This window comes from Manis javanica, chromosome 4 (genome assembly GCF_040802235.1).
Source record: "Manis javanica isolate MJ-LG chromosome 4, MJ_LKY, whole genome shotgun sequence".
Classification (NCBI taxonomy): domain Eukaryota; kingdom Metazoa; phylum Chordata; class Mammalia; order Pholidota; family Manidae; genus Manis; species Manis javanica.
The window spans coordinates 165,689,857-165,712,063 of NC_133159.1; the positions used below are offsets into that span (position 1 = coordinate 165,689,857).

General features: G+C 40.7%; 2 protein-coding genes across 2 annotated transcripts in view; both read right to left on the minus strand.

Annotated features, from left to right (window-relative positions):
• LOC140848633 (serine/threonine-protein kinase TAO1-like) overlaps positions 1-21,992 on the minus strand; it is a 93,889-nt gene extending 71,897 nt beyond the window's left edge. Inside the window, exon 1 of the mRNA XM_073232901.1 lies at positions 8,977-21,992. The gene's annotated coding sequence lies outside the window, so the exon portion shown is untranslated. The remainder of the gene's footprint in view (positions 1-8,976) is intronic.
• On the minus strand, positions 836-7,482 carry LOC140849255 (transcription intermediary factor 1-alpha-like). Its single transcript, XM_073236244.1, is given in 8 exon segments — positions 836-4,526; positions 4,529-4,743; positions 4,745-4,957; positions 4,959-5,992; positions 6,095-6,618; positions 6,621-6,710; positions 6,713-7,446; positions 7,448-7,482. Coding segments are annotated over 8 exon segments (2,985 nt in total). The 3' UTR covers positions 836-4,386.
• Positions 21,993-22,207: the final 215 nt, after the last annotated feature.

Sequence of the window (22,207 nt, forward strand, 5' to 3'; positions counted from 1 at the left end):
TTGAGTTGCAGAATTTAGTTCTAAGCAAGACAACAATTTTGTAGTGTGCCCGTGAGATAAGATTCATCCAGAAATACTTAGAAATCAAATAACTGAAACAATAGAGGTTGCATCATGCACATTTACAGAAAGAAAAATACATGAAAAAGTCACCAGGGAGTACTAAAGATACCCTCAAATAATGAGGCTTAAAAGCCTAAGAAAATTTAAGGAGTAACAACAGAAGACCAATAGATGTTCAGAGACAAAGATAATTAGGCATTTTAAGTGGCTGTGTGGTATAACAGAAAGAGAATGTGATGTGGAGTCAGAAAGCCTTGGTTCAAATGTGGGCTCTGCCACTCACAAGCCACAGGCCCTGGGGCACTTCATCTCTAAGACGGTGAGACTTGGAGGGCTGAGACCAGCATGAGGCCAGTGAGGCACAGGTCTCAGGGGAACTTTGAAGAGGAGGCAAAGAAACTCACTAATCAAGATAAGTAATATTTGAATGCAGCTCTCAAAATTGAAATTAATGCCAAAAATAGCCATTTAGAACAAAATAAAATTTTTTATCATGACAGGATCCAATTCTGCACTTACTTGCACGACTTACACAGCTTGCCTCATCTTAATCCTGGCCCTGTCAGATCCTGCATGAATTTAAATCTTTAAAATATTGCATGAAATGTTATTTATTTTAATTGTGTTGTTTTTTTGGCACTCCCTTTAATTTTGTGCCTGGGGTGAGTGCCTCATGTGCCTCACCCTAGTCCCAGGGCTGCTCCTGATCTGACATTTCTCATTTGTGCAAACAGTAACATTGGAAACCAAAAAACCACCATTTTCATGGGGTTGCTGTGAAGATCAAATGAGATACTTGCATATGTTAAGGTAAGGACTTTTTTTTTAGTATTATTATTATTTTAGGAAGAGTTGGAATAATCAATGAGGCTGAAAGATGGCATAACACAACTCCCAGAAAGCAGCTCTGGCCAGTTGTCCTACTTCTCTCTCCTATTCCGTGCCAGCTCTCTCTGGGCCCTTTAGTCTCCTACATGGTTCCGAAATGCCTTCAAGAACAGCCTGCTCTGTCCTGGGCCCCAAGCTGCACAGACAAGTGTTACCGAGTACAATGGATAAGGATGGGACCCAGCAGAGGACATACACAAGGCATCTTCCTGGCACATTAATTCTATCCATCTTTTTGAGAGGAACACACATGGAATAGAAAACCTAAAATAAACAGAAAAGCTAAGATTCAAAAAGAAACTTCAGTGACATTTCACATCTGTAGCAGGCCAAACTGGGCTATGCCTCAGACTTACTGGGAATGAGTTCCTCTCGTTTTTAGGGCTTACTCCAGGGAAAGATAGGGAAAGACTGAAGTCCTGGTCTTGGGGCATCCATCCCAGCCCTGGTTAGCTTGTCCATATGTTCATTTGACAAACATCCAGCCCACTGATTATGTGCCAGACACTGGAAATCTGGAGACAAAGTATAGCCCCTGTCTTCAAGAAGCTATCTATCTGGGCTATCAGAGTATCAGAAGAACTGTACATATGGTAGATGGAGGCTTTCATTCATTCAAAACATTCTCATTGGGTGACACTTGTTAGGCACTGTTCTAGGCACTGGGCAGAGAGCAGTGAATAAAACACAAACATTTCTCTGTACTGTAGAGCTCATATTTGAGAGGGATTCTTGGGTTAGTCCAAGACTAGTCTAGGAAAGCTCAGACTTCCTATCTCATTCCAGCGCATCAGCATGGTAGACCTAAAAAACCTAGTAGGAAATCAAACATGAAGCTACAAGTTTTCAATTTCTTCATAAGACGATCTGTTCCATGATCCAGTAGGGATAAATAGGCCCTCCAATATCTGAGAGAGAGGGCTCCTAGAATCATGATAGGGCCAAATGGACATCTCTGTACAGATCCTTGGGAAACTGCAACTAAGGTAATCATTTATTTTGGGCTACTCTGAATTTTCAAATACAAGTCTACGCTTCTTGAAGACCAATATCATCTCATCACTTATGTCTCTCTCTGCCCTCTTAGCCTGGGCACTTAATCAATACTTGATTTAATGCAGGATATGAACTGAATAATATTTTCTAAATAAGTTGTGTCAGCTGTAGATATCCTTCCCCTAGCCACCACATAATGAAGTCTGTGCCCGTGGATCAGAAGTAGGGTAGTTGCACATATGGAAGAAATGGTTAAGGCTGATGATCATATACATACAGTTCTAGTTCAAGAGCACAATGAAAATGTACTCATCCTCAACCTTTTCACAGAGGCAATAAAATGGTCAAAACACTGCCACAGTCATAAGATTATTAGTTGTCTTTATATAATGTCTAATACTTTTCAAAGCTCTTTCAAAATCACAATTTCATTTGATTCTTACATCAAAGCTATGAAGTAAATAGGGTGAGCAATACCATTTCAGGGATGAGAAAACAGATACCAAACAGGTCTCACCTACAGTCACATAGCTAACCAGTGAGTTTAGGAGAACAGCTGGACTCCCATCGTAATGCTCATTCCGTAACACCAGACTATGGAGATAGAAGCATTGGTTTCCCAAGTTTCAAAATGCCTGGCACACAGTAAGCTCGGACTGTCTTATTTATCTCTGTTACCCCAGCATCTAGAACAACACTTAAATGAATGAATGAACAATGAATGGATGAATGGTAATGAATGGAGGCATGAAGTAGTGGCAACGCTGAAAGAAGGCTTGACTCACACTGTAGCTTTACAGGCAGCAGCTTTCATAAAATGACATGAAACTGATTTCACAAATGCTTTTCAAAGGCTTCTAAATTGCTCTTTTTACTTCCTTACCTGATTAGCTTTAAACCAAAGGAGATGTTTTTCCCTGACCTATTTTCAAAGCTAATCTTTAAATCCCTAGGTTACAAAATCCTAAGGATGAAATATTTGTTCTGTGAAATAGTATAATGGTTCAGGCAAGAAAAACTTTAAGAGTGTAAGTATACTGATTAAATTCCCAGGATTCAAGATACTGAAAGTTATATTAAAATGCCTTAAGTGAGATGAGTCTCTATTGAAGATAGTTGAGCTGCCAGTATTTCAAAAGTTACTCAAATCATAAACCCAATTACATGAGAAGAGTAACAGCAGAGCGCAGAAGCCAAACTGAAAAAGTAAAAATCAGATGCTTCCTTTAACAATAAAGGCTTTATGATACTGGATCGTGATTGAATTTGAATACTTAAGTGCAGTTTTCTGATTGAAAACAAGAAGTTTAGCATTTCCAATCTTCTGAACTTCACCACTTTTCCGTTCCCGCCATAAATGAATGAAGCTGGGGTTCAGCTTGCATAAACTTGCTCTGCACAACATCCAGCACAATAGTCATTGTCAATAAATGTTAAACAACACATTTGGATAATTCCACAGGTAATTCTACAAATTTGGATAATTCCATGTCCTGCAAGTAAGGACATGATTCTGTGATGACTACTGAGTACGTTGATTGACTCACCAAACAGTGATTTTTCTCCCCTTCTTCACTGAAGTGTACACATCAGGCTTTCTCTGCTAGAGCTATCCAACTCTTTTCTCTGCAGGCTTCACTCAACACATTGTGCCTCTTTGTATACATGGAATAAGATCATTTCTCTACAGAGAACAGAGCCATGTTTGTCTTAAAATCTGTGCTATAGGATACTGGGGATTTAAAGAATTAACCCACGATAAAATTGGAAGAAAAATAAAAATAAAAATAAGAATAGGAAGGGACTCCCCTAGATCTAAATCCTCATTTTAGAGCAAACTCAAGCCCAGAGAGGAAGAATGAATGATCCCTGGTTCAACATCCAACTGGGGGAGTCAGCAAGACTACAATCCAGATGGGTGGGGGTGCACAAAAGTGCAGTCACATGTGTATATAAAATATATATTTAGCCCCAATAAATCAAAGTAACCTGTCCCGAACTGCAATCATCCTTTTGCTACATACAGTGCTATTTCGGTGGAGTACTGCCACTCAGATGACTTCATCTCTAATTTTCTCCTTTTGGTTCTATTTTAAAGAACACATTTTCACATTGAACTATAACACCAGTAACTTAGCCTAAGGAATCAGACTCTCCCGATAATCAGACATTATCAGACACTACCTCCACTACCTCCACCACAGTCTGACTCATCACAGAGCTATCTCCTCCCATATTCCTTGATTTGAAAGCTAAACCCAAGAGTAGTGTAGTTAGGATGCATTCCAGCTCTGGCTTTGATGCTCCTTTGGGCCCATAGAAAAGTCAAAGAATCTTCCTAAAACATTTTTTTTCTTTGTAATGATGTTAAATTACTCACAAAATGTTTATTAAAAACAAAACAAAAGTCTAAAAACCAGCACATGCCAATGGTGCTGCTTATTTAAGCAACTGGCGTTCCTCTATGCTTTTGAGGCGTTTCTTCCGGGGCTGTACAAAGTCATCATCTGTATCATCACTAAATTTATTATCTTCTGATTCATTCCTGAATTCTAGTTTAGGAAACCTTTTTTCTGGTAAAGGTTCTTGAGGAGTTCTTCAAAATAGTTTTCAAGTTTTATGCCAGCGTTGGCTACTTCTGAATCAGGCTCATTGAATTCAGCACAATTTTGAAAGATCAATCTAAAGTCAGCTACAAAATCTTCAGGGTTTGTGTACATAGAAAAATCTTCTTGTAGTCTTTTCTTGATGGTTGACAAGTCCATTGGATTTTTAATTATTTTGTAATAATCAGGCAGTTAGAGGAACTGGATCTTGAAAAGCCAGGCTCATTTCATGGCAGTAAAGAAATAAAAGTAGGCGCTCACACTTCCTTATATCTATTGGTGTTAATTTAACAAGGACTTCTGGTTTCTTTTTTTCTGAGTTGTGACTGGGAGCATCACAATCATATTCAACTTCTGGTTTAGATAAGTCTCGGCAGAAAGTGCAGATTCATTCTCCACTTGGTGGGTGCATGACAAGAAAGATGGAATACTTTGGGACACTTATCACAGCACAGGAGCTCCCCTCCATTCTGACAAACTGCACAACAGTCCTCATTGGGGTCGTCTTCTTTCTTTGTCTCTCCAACATGAAGCGGTGACTTCTGGGAGGCATCCAGCCACTCAGACTTTGCATATGAGGAATTTTCCTGGTGACGTCCAGGTTGATCTCCTGTGCTATCAGGAGCATCTGATCTTAGCACAGACTCCTCAGAAGCAGAGCTCTGACTGCTATTTAATAGCAGGGAGGTAAGTATGCTTCTTGGATAATTGGTATTTTGAGGCCTAGATTCTTCATCTGATTCTTGTTTCACTACAACAACAGGAAAATCATAATTTTCAGGTGGTCCACTGTTTTCTTGTTTTATTTGGATTGGCTCCAACATGACCACTGGGACTTTGTGTGTAGAATCGGCTCCCGTTGGTTTGCTGGAAGAGCCAGAGCTTCCTCTGCTCCCCACACTGGAGGCACTAGGTGAACGTATTGGTGGGTGTACACTAGTCATAGTAACAGGTCCTGCAAGGCCTGGAGATGGTACTGATGAATTTGGTGACTGGACGGTTCTGTTTGAGGGTGGTCTTGGCTGGCCATGATCTATACTAGGATCTTTCTTCACAATATTGTCCAGCATAATAGTACTTGAACAGTCAATATCTGGAAGAGAAGGAAGATTGTAAGAACCTCCCACTGGTGAGCTCAAATCAATCATAGGTGAACCAAAACCTTTGCCATCGTGTCCTACTGCACTAGTAATAGTGGGACTGGAAGGAGTAGAGGATATGCTGCTGGCAGTTGACGGGGCAGCCTGCCCACTGCTGATCTGCCACTGTTTTATGGCTTGTTGAGCCAAGAAAGCCATCTGCAGAGGGTTGGGCTTTATTGCTTGTCGTGGCACATTCTGGTTTGGTGGATATCTCAGCTGTTGAGGATGAGGAGGAAGAACTGGTCCATTAGGTTTGGGGCTGTGATTTTGAAAATTTATCAGATGTGGAGGGGTTTGCTGATGAGAGATGGAAGGTTGCTGGATGGGCCCCTGCACTCTAGGGTTTGGTAAACCCACAGGTGCTGGCCTCCGTTGCACCTGTTGCCTCTGAGCCATTACCTGTTGCTGCATATGCTGGAGTCGTAACTGAGCTAGGCTGATCTGTGTTGGAAACTTGGATAACTGCTTTGAAGATAAACCACCTGGTGGCTGTGAATTCTGTTCCACGACAGGGTTCTGCTTAGGCATTTGTAGCTGACTCTCTTTATCTTCGATTACTAAAGAACCTAAATTGATAATATTTTGAGCCCAGAAACTAGGATCACAGTGAAACTGGATGGTATTGTTGGTCACTGGGGAAGCATCACACCTTGCTCAAAGGAGGTGCCGTAGTCGGTATGTAATCAGTCGCTTGCTGTACAGTAATGCTGTACTACTGCCGCTGGAAACGGCCTATTTGGAAAAATGCATTACATGTTCCAGCTGTTTAGAGAGCCCAGCCACTTCCTGTTGCTGTTGCATGAGTTTCATGCGATGGTCCTTTGCAAGGCTCTCAAGCTGATGCAACAGAGCTTTTCCTTTTTTATTTATTTCTACCATCAATGTAAATATAGCAACTTTAATATCCTGTTTCACCTGCTTTGATTTTGATTTACTTCAATTATCCTGTTTTGCATCTGATTTCCTGTGAATTTTATGTATTTTGTTTTTTCCATCAGTTTTGTGATTAGGGTATGATCACTTTCTGATTCTGAAAAGCTTCTTCTATAAATTGGTATCTATGCTCTTTATGTTCTAATAACTGGCAGTCTCCACATGTCAGTTTGTCACATGTTTCACAGTAAAGCTTCAGCTGCTCCTTATGAAAAGGACAGAACACTGGTCGCTGACTAGTCATACCAACTGCCTCTGGAGATACTTCCTCTTTCTGTCTCACGGTGTGATCTTTTGTGAACTTCACCCTTTGGTGAGCTCGGATGCATGTCTTGCAGAGCCATTCAACACACTCGACACAAAACCCATTAGTTTCTGCATTGTCCTCACAGCTTGTACACACCTGATTAGACTTTTCAACTGTACTGCTGGGAACCTCAGTAGTGTCTTTCACAAAAAAATTATCTATGATGTGTCTCTCTGCACAGTCTTGGCTGCAAACTGGACATCGAATGACTCCAACTTGGGTGGCGAACGGCGAGGAGCCGCTGACCAGCGAGCCGGTGGCGGGGACGGGCGGCGGGGTCTCGGCCGAGCCCAGCATGGGCGCCGGCAGCAGGAGGTAGCGCCGGGGCGCGGGCAGGCAACGCTGGCAGAAGGAGTGCAGACAGGGCAGCAGCTTGGGCGCTCGGCTCTGGATGTTCTGGTGGCACACGGCGCAAGGGTCCAACAGGTTGAGCCGGGCCGCCTCGCCTCCGCGCTCCGAGTCCGGGCCCTGCCGACTCTCGGCCTCGTTCTCCCCGCTCGGCGCTGTCGGGGGCCGCCGTCGCCGCCTTCTCCACAGCCACCTCCATTGTCCTGTCCCGGTCCCCGCGTGCCGCCGCCTGCCGCCGCCCCCGCCCCCGACGACCTCCTCCTCCTCCTCCTCCCAGGCAGCTCGGGTGACCCGAGGGAGGAGGGGGGAGGCAGCGCCGGGCCGAGGAAGCCTTCTCAGGCCCCGGCGATCCGCCTCCCGGGTGGCGCGGCCGGAAGAACGGTGTCTGTCAGCGGCGACCGGCTGCGCCTCGTGAGCTTCGCCAACCGCCGTGGCGCTCGTCAAATCCACACAGCCCGAATCCACTAACCTCCCAGCCTTCCTCTGGGGGTACCCGGCCGGCTCAGGCCCCGCCCCCACCCTCCCTCTCCCAACAACTAAAACATTTTTAAAAGAAATACTGATTGAGCAACTTGCAGAGCAAATATTCTGTATCTGCTGCTGAACTAGACACTTTACATATGGTATGACAATTCATTTTCTAAAAGTGACAGGTACTCTGGGAAGTTTATGATCTTACCAGATCCTATTAACAACCAGAAGGATGGTATAATTATTTTTCCTATTTCACAAAGAAGGAAACCAAGGCTTAATTAGTTCTTACATTATCTTTCCTATTTTACAGTATAGGATCCTGAGGTTAAAGAAGCCTTACCGAACATATACACAATGGAATACTATTCAGCCATAAGAAACAAATCCTACCATTTGCAACAACATGGATGGAGCTAGAGGGTATTATGCTCAGTGAAATAAGCCAGGCGGAGAAAGACAAGTACCAAATGATTTCCCTCATTTGTGGAGTAAAACAACGAAGCAAAACTGAAGGAAGGAAATAGAAGCAGACTCACAGACTCCAAGAAGGGGCTAGTGGTTACCAAAGGGGAGGAGTGAGGGAGGGCAGGTGGGGAGGGAGGGAGAATGGGATTGAGAGGTACCATGATTAGTGCAGATGGTGTGTTTGGGGTCACCAGGAGAACAGTGTAGCACAGAGAAGGCAGGTAGTGACTCTGTGGCATCTTACTACACTGACGGATGGGGCCTGTAATGGGGTATGGGGGTGGGACTAGATAATAAGGGTGAATGCAGTAACCACATTGTTTTTCCTGTGAAACCTTCACAAGATTGTATATCAATGATACCTTAATTAATCAATCAATCAATCAATTAATTAAAGAAGCCTTACGGAGGATCTGCTTAACACAACCAGCTGACTGGCTAGGAGTGGCAGGGCCAGGATTTAAACCAATATCTAGATAACTCCAAAGTCTGCCACAGTGGACACCGTGAGGTGCCTTACAGATGGTTCCTCAAGAATGGAACAGCTGGGAGTGCTGCAGGCACAAAGTCTGCTGCTCTCAGCACCTCTGGGGTCTGCTTTAGTTAAAGAAAGCTGCCTTGTCCAAGATCATGTTCCTTCCTGGGGTGCCTGGAATCCAATGGCTGGTCAATGAGGTATAAATGGCCCTCATGTCATTATATAAAGCAAAACAAGTAATTCCCCAATTTTACACAGAATGCCCTATCTCCTTACCTTAAACAAAACTTTGTTCTTCCTGGAGGCCCTGCTTCCTTCTGTCTGGAGGTTACCTGTTTTTCCCACTTTCTAGGCCAACAGGGCCAGGAAAAAAGAGAGATGAGTGGGGTGAGTGGCGGTATTCCCTTGGATAAAATCATATAATCATGCTGATAGTCACTAGCACAAAACTAGTTTTCAACACCAACTGGGCTTTCAGGCTCACCTATTCTTCCTTTTGTCTATTACAAGCCAGCCCTTATTTCCATTTCTCAGATTTTTCTAAAACTCACCACTCTCTTCAATACAGCTGTTAGTCCCTGCTTTGCTTTCTTCTTTCAGTGCACAAATTTATCTCTTTTTTCACAGAAAAGAATGTCCATCAACTATGATCTTCAACTTCCTGCCCTAATACTATAAAATTATGTACATCTACACCTACCCTTGTTGCATTCCTCCAGTCTCAAAGGACTGCCCTTGACCCTACGCCCTGCTCTCTCTAACTGGCAGCTACTGCATGAATCTTACCTTCTTATTCTTCTCTCTTCAACCTCTTTCATTTTACTGGCTGCTCTGGTTAGTAAAGCATTTACTTATTTTCTATCCCCCAAAACCAACAGCACCGCCACCACCACCAAACCGTCTCATCCTTGTGTTCTTCTCCAGCTATTCTCCACTTCCTTGGCCGTATCAACTCTGTCTACTTTCTTACTTTTCATTCATTTACTTATTGATACCTGGCTTTGCCCGGCCTGCCTAAAGTCATCGCTGACTTCTCATCTAGCCCTATCTTACTTAACTGGTTGTTTGCATCTGATACCAAAGATTAGCCCCTACTTGAAACTACTATTTTGTTTGTGGGACAACATCTTGGTTCTCCTGGAACTTCTTGGATCATTCTTCTCCATTTCTTTTATGGGCTCACTCTTCTTTGAGCACCTTTTAAATAGCAGGGTACTCCCAGGGTTCATCCTCAGTCCTCTTATCTTTATTACTGAGCATTCTTGTCCTAGGAAGCTTACCCATTAGTAATTTCAACTATTCTCTTTGTGACAATGACTGCCAAATCTTTATTTGCAGCTTAAATCTCCCATAAGTTTGACTTGCATACCCTTCCTTATATTCTCCTTAGTTCGTTTCTACTGGTATTGGTGTCTACCTACCTAACTTAGAAACCTAACAGTCTTCCTTCACTTTGCCCTTTCTCCCCACAATCAGTAACTAAGTATTGCCCTTTTTAACTTCTAAATGCTTTTTAACCCCCTAAATATTTCTTGAACCTATTTTCTCTAGCCCCTCCCCATCATCACAGTGCTAATTTAGGCCCTTATTGTCCTTGCCTGAACTACTGCAATGGCCACCTAACTGGTCTTCCTGGTTCAAGCTTTAATATCTTCAAGTCCACTTTCCCACAGTCAACTGAAGGGTCTGTCTAAAACTCATATACGATTGGATTGCTCCATCCAATGCTACCTATAATAACAAAAACACCAAATGACCTGTATGCAACATACCTTTACTTGGCATGATTCAAACTTTGCCAGTCTCTCTGGCTACATCAATCACTACTCCCTATCTCCAGCTTTATGCTCAGCAACACCTAAGGACTCATAATTTCTCATGCACATCATGCTACTTCCTGACTTTACTTCAGGTCACACTGCTGTCCCTTCTGCCCAGAACATCCCCATTCTTTCTCCCCCTACCTGGCTAACCCTCTCTCATTCAAGACTCAGTTCACTTGTCATATTGAGGATGTCTTCCTTGATGCCAAAAGGATTAGGTGTCTCGCCTGTGTTCCTGTGATACCAGTACATATCGCTGCCATCATAATTCTACATTGCTTCAAAATGGTTTGTTTATGTGTCTATCTCCTTGTTTTGGCAACAAAACTTGGTAGCTTAAAACAAGAGTCACTTATTTTGCTCAGGAACCATCAATTTGGGCAGGGTTCAGTGAGAATGGCTAGTCTCTGCTCCATGCGGTATCAGCCAGGGCAGCTCTCCCAGAGCTGGAGGATCTGCTTCCAAGATGGCTCATCCCAAGGGCTAACAAGCGGGTGCTGGCTATTAGTTACTTTCCACCTGGGCCTTTCCACAGGGCAATTTAGGCTTCTTCACAGCATGGTGGCTGGGTTTCAAGAGTGAGTGATCCAAGAAACAGGAAATGGATCCTGTTAGTTTCTTAAATTGGGTACAATTTCTGAATAGAAAATGAATAGATCTCTGCCACACTCTATTGTCAGACAGGCACAAAGCCCAGGTTCAAGGGGAGAGGGCATAGCCCCATCTTTTGATGGGGGGAGTGTCAAAGAATTTAGGGGGGCATGTTTTAAAACTACCACACTCCTTTACTGGACTATGGGCTCTTTTAGGACTCACAGACATGGCATGTGTCTGCTGAATGAATGGATTCATTCCTGGACCAATTTGCCTACATGAAACTTCACAGTCTTAATCAGTCAATTGCACCACGGAGGTTCATTCTAAACAACTCAGCCACATCAATTAGTAAGAGGATTAAGGCTCAAAGGAAATTAGGCTTAAAGTCTCATAGCATTTTAGAAATGGGAGGGATTTATGAGCTAATCAAATTTTTTAGTCCATTTTACAAACAACAACAAAACAAAGCAAAAAAAAAACTGAGGTACATAGAAAAAAGAAACTATATGGGTCAGCTATATAAAATAGCAATGATTTAGATTTTGCTGAATATGGAAAACACATGCTATTCACTTGCTCAGTTTCTTCTAGCAAGTCAGAGCTAATTAAACTTAAGAATCTGATTGAGGAGAGCTGTTAATTTTCTCTTTTAAAGGAAGACACTATTTACTTTTGCAAATTCGGTCCCATTACAGCTATTATTGTAATTCAATTATTTGATGACACCCTATATGTCTTGGTTAAAATGTTTTGTGGCACCGACATGCATCTAGCCATTAAATAGAATATGAAGAAATGCATAAGACCTTAGTTATTAGACATCTTTAAACATGTCCGATTGAAACACATGTGAGCAATAGAAGTATCCGTGTTTGAATTATTAAATATGACTATTAAAGTCAAAAGAAATGAAATAATTTGACACCAGTAAGGATCAGGATACAAGCCTAATTCTAAAAGGTGAAATTTTGACTAAAAATAAATAAATAAATAAATTAGTTAACTGGATTCAGAGAGATATCTAGGTATAGCTTTAGAAGTGCACATTTAGACAGACCTAAAAATATTTAATCTCTTCTAAGGCTTTCTGAGGAGCCTCTAAAACACTAGGTAATCTTACGTAAGTTATGACTGTGACTACCAAAAAAAGAAAAAAAATCACTGGGAATTGCCAATTAACTGAACAAGCAGTAGCATTTTACCAAGAAAGTAAAATCATTTTTTCCAAAGAAACGAACCTTTTTCTCGGAATTCTTCCGTGTGGCAGAACATTCAGGAAATTGCATTTCCTAAATGTAATTATCTTATAAATTAGACTGCTTACATGACTTCATTTCAAGCAATCTGGTTCTAAGAAGGACACAATTCTAATTTAGCAATTCCATAATAAAGATAAGTTATATAGGATGTTGGCTTTACAAGACAAACTATGAGGTATATTAATATCATTATCTGCACTCCCTACCCACTGTTTATGCAGGTACTACTTTTCACCCAGTATAACATCTGAGAAGCTGCAAAGTCCCCTGGACCTTATCAGTGACAAAGGGAAAGTAAAAAACAAAAACAAAAAAAACCCCATTCCCCAAAACCCCTCATGTAACCTATCTGAGACACCCGAAACACCCATCCACAAAGACAGCATCTTTTTTGTTTTAAAAGACTGTTAGACTGCATCTTCTATGTTAAACTATTAAAACAATGGCAGATTTGTAGAAGAAAATTTTGCTTAAAACTTTGATCAACTTAGGCACTGAGTATTCGTGCTTTTGGAATTTTTTGCCTTCTAACCTAATTGGCATGGGAAAGGGAACTCAGCATGGGCCGTGCTTTGCTTTTAGTCACAAAGGGCGAAAAACCAGCCTTGCAAATGTATGTTGATGAAACGAGTGACATTCAAAGTCCACTCACTTGTTTTGGAGTAAACAGGGAAATATTTTACTCAAAATTTCTTCAAAGTGATTTTCTGGAAGTTATTTTGGCAACTGAGTGAGACTTGAGTTCCAAACACTCCACACAAAAATCTGGCAAAGACTGGATGTAGGTGAGAAAAGGATTCCTCACAAGCTCCCAGTGATTTTTCAGTCCTGAGTTGGGAAGCTACTGCCCAAATTTATTCTTTAGACAGACTGAGTTAAATTTCTCCCCTTGCTGAATTCACCTTCAGGAACCTGCTTTTTGAGAACTTCAGTAAGTCAGAAAATTTTAAGACATGTTTGGTACAGCATAATGGTTAGGAAAGCAGACTCTGGCAGCAGACTGGGTCTGAATCCTGGCTCTGCCAATTATCAGCTGGGTGCTCTACAGCAAGCTCCTGAGACCTCTCTGCACCTCTGTATCCTTACGTGTAAAATATGTAAACACTATCTGTACCTATTTCTGATGATCTTGAGTACTACATGAGGTAATACACATAACAAAAAGCATCAGAAAAGTATCTAACATGCAGGAAGCTCTTTAAAAGTGTGAGTCTCATTAGTACAACAGCTGGACTTTAGCTGCAAAAACATAGTCTATCAGGTAATGATGTTTGATTTTACCCCTTGAAATTTCAGTTCTTTGTATATAAACCGTAAAAGGGCATCTTTCAGAAATGTTATGCTTTGCTGAATGTTTGCAAGTTTGAAGCAGTTGCCTTTGTCCTTATTGATTGTCTCGGTAACGATACAACATAATCCTTCAGTTCGGAAATCTTTCCAAACACTTTTCCTTCTGACATGATTGAAAAGGTCCAACAGAATATAGAATAATATAAATAGTCACTGTTTATTTCTTCCTGTAGTTTGGTTTCAATTTTTAACATTAAACTCTTCAATTCATCTGGAATGTATTTTAATGTGAAGTATAAATTTTGGATTTAAATAGTGTTATTAAAATGTTAGCCAATGGTTCCAAAAATTTTTCTTGAATGAGCCAACTTCTCCACTAACTTGAAAATCTAATACATGCCAAAATCTTATACGTGCTTATTACAATAGTTGCCTATTTACTTATTACTGTTCTCCCACGGGAACTTAAGTTTCACAAAGAAAGAGACTCAGTTACTTTGGTTCACCACTGGTCACCAGAGTTCTGCTACTGGGCTTTTAGGAATGAATGGCTGAAAAAGGCTTTCCTCTCCCAATCTCTGAATGTGATTACTGTTATTACTGATTTTCTAAAGATAAACAGATGCAACATTATTGAAACTAATCTGAACTGATCATATCTATGATTCTTTCAATATGCTGCTATATTTCCTTTGCTAATATTTGACTTAAGATTTTGTATAGGTAGCTTTAAGTGAAGGTGTTCTTAATTTTTATGAACAAAACAAAGTAGAATTTGGTCATAGCCATCCTAGGTTCATAAAATAACCTGAGAAATTTTCCATATTTTACCATGCTTTCAAATAAATTAGATAGCACAGGAAATACCTGTTCCTTTAGGCTTTGACAGAATATGATAAATATATCTAGAATTTGCACTTCTGAGGAGGAAGGAATCTTTCTTTCAATCCGACTTTTGTCAATCTCATTCATAGTTTTTGCTGTATTAAGTCAATTTTGGTTATTTTAAATAATTTGTTTTTGCTTATTCATTTTGTAGATTGAATTTACTGTCATAGGGTTAAAATTCCTTTTTTATTTTTAAAAAAGTATTAAAAATTTTGCAATTTAAAATAAATTCTCTGTGCATCTATGGTCATACGTTTCTTCTTTTTTTAAAAAATATTTGCTTCTGGGTCATGTTATGATTGGATTTAAAAAATCAACTTAAATCCTTGTCTTCTAACAGAATAGGGGAGTCACTGTGGTAATGAATATGTTCAGTTTTAATGTTAAACTATATTCTTTTTATTTTATGCTTCCAAAATGTTTTCACCTTTCCCCTTCTCCCTGAGCCATACTGATTAAGAAGATCCTTCCCCCCAGCTTTTAGCCAATTTATTAGGAAGCTACTCGTTTTATTTCTATTCTAGTTCTGCTTATTTTTAACCTTCCCTTACCCTGCCTTTCTTTCTTGAAGCCAATAATAAAACAGCATTTTTTGAGTCTCCTTGCAACCTTCCCTCTTCCATCTGCCAAATTACTGAAATACTTTAGAATCCCAGATCCCTGTTATTATTGGTCCATTATATTATTCTTTTTATGAAGAATGATTATCAGTAGTATTACGGTTTACTCCTATACTGTTATTCACAGTTAATTCCATACCACTTGAAAATACTCTAATTTCTTCCCCCTATTGAGTTCTTTATTCTAATTATTTGTTTGTCTCTACTATACCTTTGCATAATTTTTTTCAGAGCAAGCACATCATGAGTGGGATATTCTGCAGGTTTTCAGTAACAAAGATGATCTTTTTGTTCTCCTTTCAAGAAAAGATGCCTCAGCTGGCTGTGCAATTTGAGTGACAACCCTTTTGAAGGTGATGCTTTCACCCTTTCATCCTTTCGACCTTTCCCTCTTCCCAAGGTGATGCTCCTTTGCTTTTCCTATACAGTGCTACTAGGTAACTGGATACAAATGTATTGTCCTTCTTTTGTGGATAACATCTGCTCTTTTACTCCTGCACTACCTCCACATATCTGGATGCTGATAGTTGATTCATTTTTAAGTATAACAATTTTGTTAGAATACATTTAACAGTGAATTTTCATCCTCATTATTTTTATTTAATAAAAGCTTTATTGAGATATAATTCACACAACATAAAATTTCTTCATTAGTATTTGCTGGCACCCAAGCCCTTTGATGTGATGATTCATGACTCCCTTTAGCTAAGGTGGGAGTGAACATGCGATGTTTAATATGTAAGCTCAGGTTATCGTCTTGAACCTGAAGCCTATCCAATGTATCCCGAAGCTGCCTGCTGTTGCCCTACTGCTCCTCCTCCCTGCTGTTCTACTGGCTGCATCCTGGAACTTACTTTACCTTTCTTTATACTCTCCTCGCTTTCTTACCAGGTTTCTCGACTTTCTCCATGGTTTTACCAGGACCAAGCCCCAGCCTTCCTCTCCTCTCATTCTCTATACTCTTCCTGGTAAGATTTCATCCACTTCCTGGCTCCAAATGTCATCTATATGAGAGGGTCTCAAGCCCCTCCCCAAATATTGCTTATACATAAACATTCTCTCATTACTAACATCTCTTATTAGACACAGTGATTCTCAATTACAGGGATATCCTGAAATCTCAGAAGGCGCATTTATAGCTTGAAGAAGCACTTCTGTTGAGGAACACGTGCCTGTCCCATCATCCAATGAGCTGACCATTCCAGAAGCCTGGGAGTCATCACCGTTAGACCCGAGGATGGTATCTCTCCAGTTCACCACCTTATCTAACAGAGAGTCTAACATATAGCAGCCCAACAAATACCTGTCATAGGGATGAATTCAGTCACTAAATTCTGTGGTTTCTAGTTCACATCCTTTCAACTCATCCTCTTTTCATCCACACTATCGATCCATGAATAGTTACTAAGAGTGCATGAACACCATGAAATTGTACCCAACATTTGATGTGTATATAAAAATTTTTAGGGTAATTTGCAGATTTCCTAAGGAGTCAATAATCCTAACAGTTTAAGAAATATTACTGTAGGGGCTTATTTGGTTAGAAAGGAGTATTTTGAAGAGTATTGCAAACTAACAAAAACAAATTGTAGATACATACACACAGCACATAGACACATACACACAGATACAAACATGGACTGACTTAATGACATCAAGCCTATGGTAAACGTTTTGTTGAAAAGGGACAAGAATCAGAAGAGCTAGAGGGCTGCAGGAATAATGAAGAAAAACAGAGGATGCCAGAAAAAGAACTGAGAAAGGCAGAACAGAGAGAGAAAAGGAACTTCTGTCCACTCTGCTGTTTTATATATGGCCCTTAGGCAGCCGGTGTGCGAAAGGTTGGCTGCAGTATGGAGGACGTCAGTGTCTGAAGATACCTGTGTAATTCTGAAAATTGCACACTTCAGCTTGCCACATGCTGCCCAACTTCAGGACAGTCTGGTCCACCAGTCCAGCTGTCTTTTCAATTCTGTCCAGTGAATCCCTTTCTAGACTCTGATCTTCAACAGAAGGAAAGAGAGAAAGAAAATAGAAGGCAGTGGCCTGGGCCCATGAGAAGAGGAAAGGGAAAGGAGGTCAAACACTCCCTACTTCTCAGGTGACCACCTGTCTCTAGCTCACTCTCCTCCTTTGTCTTTATTCACTGAACAGCTTATGTATGTGCCTGTGTGCAAAAATCGTTGACAATATAGGATGCACTTCAGTAAACAAGAACATCTTTATAAGTTCTGAAAAATACACGTGGTTTTCAGAGTTCCAGGTGTTTTTAATAAATGTTGGCTAGTTCATCCTCTCTCCATCAATTAAACACTTAATAAAGGAAGGGAATATGATCTTTTTGGGGGGGTAACTTCTCATATCAGCACGTAACATATTATACTGCCCGGTTTGCTTTAGCAAATGCTAACTTTTCTGTCATAAGATGTTGTTACTAATCTACTAAAGTAGGAAAAGTACATCAGAAATGGTGATAGGCTGGATTATTTTTGTTTTAAAGGCACCCAGCCTAACTTCCATTATTGCACAGTCCAAGGATAGCTACTGATCTTACATCTAAGACGTCTCTGGCTGTGAAATAAACGTTACTTACGTGGAAATGAAAACCGGACGCTTTCATCATTAGCATCATCTTTCATCCAAAGAAAATGAAAGCCTGAGGATGGTTTTCATTTGGTCAAAAGGCCTGGACAATTAACTGACTGGTTAATCTGCATCTAAATCCTCAGGAATAGTCCATAGCTACCTGTTTAGCGATTCAGCTTCACATGATTTAACATCAACACACAAGAACAGCTCTGCTGTGATGTACAGGGATAGGAGCCTCATGAATTTATCAGACATACTAATAATCCAACAGTGTCTACTTTTGCTGCAAAACTCTAATTGTGTAAAGGGACAAAACTGTGATTGTTAAAACAATATTTTTTTTAAAAAAATGTCTTTTCAAGATTCTATATTTACCTATACTATCTGAAATTTTCATGAAGCCCTAATCTACTAATAACAAATATGGTATTTTAAATCATAGTGACAACTGAAGATTCCTCTGGGTAAATGCCTGATAAATTTATGGTGAAATTTAGTGACCAGTTATTCTGGCTGGAAGTTAGGGTGCAAGGGGAGGAATAGGAGAGAAATGGGAAAAACTACTGCTCAGCAAGTCCCACCTAATAGTGTAATATTTGGAGCAATATCCACTTAAAACAAATTCCAGGATTCACTTAAGAGTTTTAATGGTTTTTGCCCTGTTTATTTAGTCTCATACCCTTTTGGCAAGAAATTGCTGTTAAAGATTTATTGAGATCTGGTTTAAGTCCATTCTTTTCACAGATAAGCTGAACAGGTCACTGAGAACTTGGGCTTCACTTTTTTCCACAGCAGGGTGTGGGATCTGAAACCCCTTCAAATGTTACTGGGATCCTTTTGAGGAAAGAGAGGAAGATGAGAATGGAAGAAAAATATTCTACAACCTCGTTCATTGCCTGCTCTACTTGCATCCTTATCTTTAACCTTGGCGAACTCATTGTGTCCTCCATCTTCTTTAGGTTTCACTGCTGCAAGGGATCCAGGTTAGGAAGTGATGCCAGGATCAGTGTTGACAATGAGATGAGAGCCACAAGTGAAGCCAAAAGAGGCTGTGAAGCCAGAACTAGAAATGAGCTGTTGGAGATCATATCATGTGGCATCTACAATATATATTCCATTCATCCATTCCGGTATGAAGTGTGCAAAACCAAACAAATACACATCCAGAAAAAAAGGGCCTGCTGGCACCGAGGTAATATTATTTGGCACTCTCTAGCTGAAATGTGCACATTGTTAAGATGTCCTTACTATAGTCCTTCTGGGAAGAATTATTTTGGTGAAGTGTGGAATGGAAAGCAAACATGGAACACGACAACACAGATGGGCATCACCTGGGAAACCCAGCAGTCCACTCCAACAGATGCCCTCAAGGTGGTATTTACCTTGATGAGCCTCGCAGACTGATACCTGATTGCACTGACTGGACACAGGAATGCAGACTCATGCTAGCAAAACTCCCAAGACACTAATGTATAAAAAAATTAGGTGACTTTATTATTTACAGTAAACAACAGAAGAATCAGACATACTTAAGGTCTGTGTCAGCCTGACAGTGAATGATCTCTTTGGGAAGGCAAGTTACCAGAGGGAAGCATGGTGAGTAAGTGGAATTAACGATGCAGGATTCTACTGCAAAAGGGCATGAAGCTCTGCAGCTCCTTATAACACAATGATTGACCTTCCAGGGAGGCTGGATGCTTGCCTCAACCTGGCAGGTGCTATTGGTCAGACAGTATTGTGTCAGGTATCATAACAATTACACTGATAGCTTTTCATTTCCCCCATAGTGGAGACAGAGAAAATGGTCTTCTGATGAAGATTTTATATGTTTGTGTGTTATTAAGATGTTGATACCCTCAATAAGGTTACAGTCAGATTTTTACTGCCCAAGAAGTCTTTAGGATTCTTAAGATCGTATTATCTTCAATCTATTAGGTATTCATTTCTTAGTTTAATTTTCAGAGAGTATTTCCATTGTCCTGCTTTCTGGATCAATAGGGGCACCACATGGTGGACCCCACATTTGCCTACAGGTTCCACAAAGCGTCAGTTAAATTCAAATCAACCTGTATTCACTGTGCCAACTTTATGCCCACTGCTGTACCAGGTACAAACTAATATGCAAAGTATAGTAAGAGCCTCTAAGAAAATGTTATATTTATCGGATGCCTACTGCCCTTTGCTCTTCATAAGGTACATTCATTCATTCCTATTTTGCTATATGTACAGACCCTCTACTAACAACCAGGATTTATTAGATCCAAGAAATACAAAGAAAAACATGACACTGCCATGTTGCTGCTGAGAGCTTACAGCCTGGCAAAGGAATAAGAAATGTTTTTAAAAAAAAGGTTCTATGCCAAGTGGTATAAAGCATAACAGGGGGAGTGCTTTTATATCTTTGGGCAGAGACAGAGGCTGTATCTTTTTTAAAGTCTGATTTAAAAAAGAAACTGAATAATAATGATGATTATTAAATCATTTAATGACAGTGGTACAACATACAAACGATAAGTTCCTTCCTTGTTACTTACTTCCCACCCCTGTTCCTACATTATTATCAAGGTGTAAAATGTATATATTACAAATCCCATTCATGTAATACACACATGTACACATCCATTTACTTAATACATATACATATGGATCACACTATATTTTCTTCTACATTTAATTCTTTGTTATAAATTATAACATGAATATAGCAAAAGTGCACAAAATAAATACGCTGAGTTGAGAAAATAAATTGCCCTGGACACTTACCAGGTCAATAAATAGAAAATCTGAGTACCCCAGAAACTCCCTGCATCTACCGGCCCAGATCCCCAAAATATCATTATGTTGAATTTGATGTTAATCATTTCCTATCTTTGAGTCTGTAGAACCTGTCCACCTATGAGGCAGGTAAAGTTCAAATTTCAAATGTTCTTAAAGCAAAAACAGCTTCAAATCTCTAAGCTTCTCTGAACTCTCATTTTTCCTTAGAATTCCTTAGATTTTTCAGCCCTTTGCTGCTCTGAGCAAGTTTTCCTATACATATTCAACATTCTCCATTATTTTCACCAAGAGGATTATTCAAATAACCTACCTGGCCAGATTTTCAGTAACAGAAATTTTCAGTAACAATTTCTTCCTTGTGTTATGGTATTATGTGTAAATATAAATCCTTAACAACTAGATCCTAACTCCCTGGCGTTTATGAGAAGCAAACGTCTCTAACTTCTTACAGCATAAATTGTGAAATATGCAACAAATGCACTAAAAGTAAAGAGGAAAGGAATGGAAATGAGACTCAATATGTAATTCCTCCTGCCCTTGAAGAGTTTCCATTTTCTTTTTTTGAAGGAAGATGTATATGCATAAAACAATTTGAAATGAAACAATTTTAAGGCAATAAAGATGTATGTTTAAATGAAATCATTTATATTCACTGACATGGAGAGATTTCTAAGATATATTGTCAGGTGAAAAAAAGAAAGTTGTAGGATGGTGTGTCAAAAAATATAGTCTGGGGGGGGGGGGGCGGACCCAGGATGGCGGCGTGAGTAGAGCAGTGGAAATCTCCTCCCAAAAACACATAGAGCTATGAAAATATAACAAAGAAAACTATTCCTAAAATAGAGACCAGAGGACACAGGACAACATCCAGACCACATCCACACCTGCAAGAACCCAGCGCCTCGCGAAAGGGGGTAAGATTCAAGCCCCAGCCCGATGGGACCCAAGCGCCCCTCCCCCCGGCTCCCAGCGGGTGGAAAGAAACCGGAGCGGGTTTTTTTTTTGGCGAGTGCTTTTTGGAAGCCATAAAGGGACAGGGACCCCGTTGCTAGGGAGGCAGGGCGGCGGGACCGGTGAGCGGGTGCCTGGGACCGGCGCCTGAGGACAAAGATTATCGCGTATTTTTCCCTACGGGACCAGTGGGCGGGTGCCTGAGACCGGCGCCTGAGGACGGAGGAAATCGCGCATTTTTCCCCTTTTTTTTTCTCTTTTTGGCGAGTGCTTTTTGGAAGCCTTAAAGGGACAGGGACCCCGTTGCTAGGGAGGCAGGGCGGCGGGACCAGTGAGCAGGTGCCTGGGACGGGCGCCTGAGGACAAAGATTATCGCGCGTTTTTCCCTACGGGACCTGTGGGCAGGTGCCTGAGAACAGCACCTGAGGACGGAGGAAATCGTGCGTTTTTCCCCTTTTATTTTCCCTTTTTGGCGAGTGCATTTTGGAAGCCTTAAAGGGACAGGGACCCCGTTGCTAGGGAGGCAGGGCGGCAGGACCGGTGAGCAGGTGCCTGAGACCAGCGCCTGAGGATGGAGGAAATCGTGCGTTTTCCCATTTTTTTTTTTCTATTCTCTTTTTGACGAGTGATTTTTGGAAGCCTTAAAGGGACAGGGACCCTGGTGTTAGGGAGGCAGAGCAGCAGGACCAGTGAGCGGGTGCCTGGGACTGGC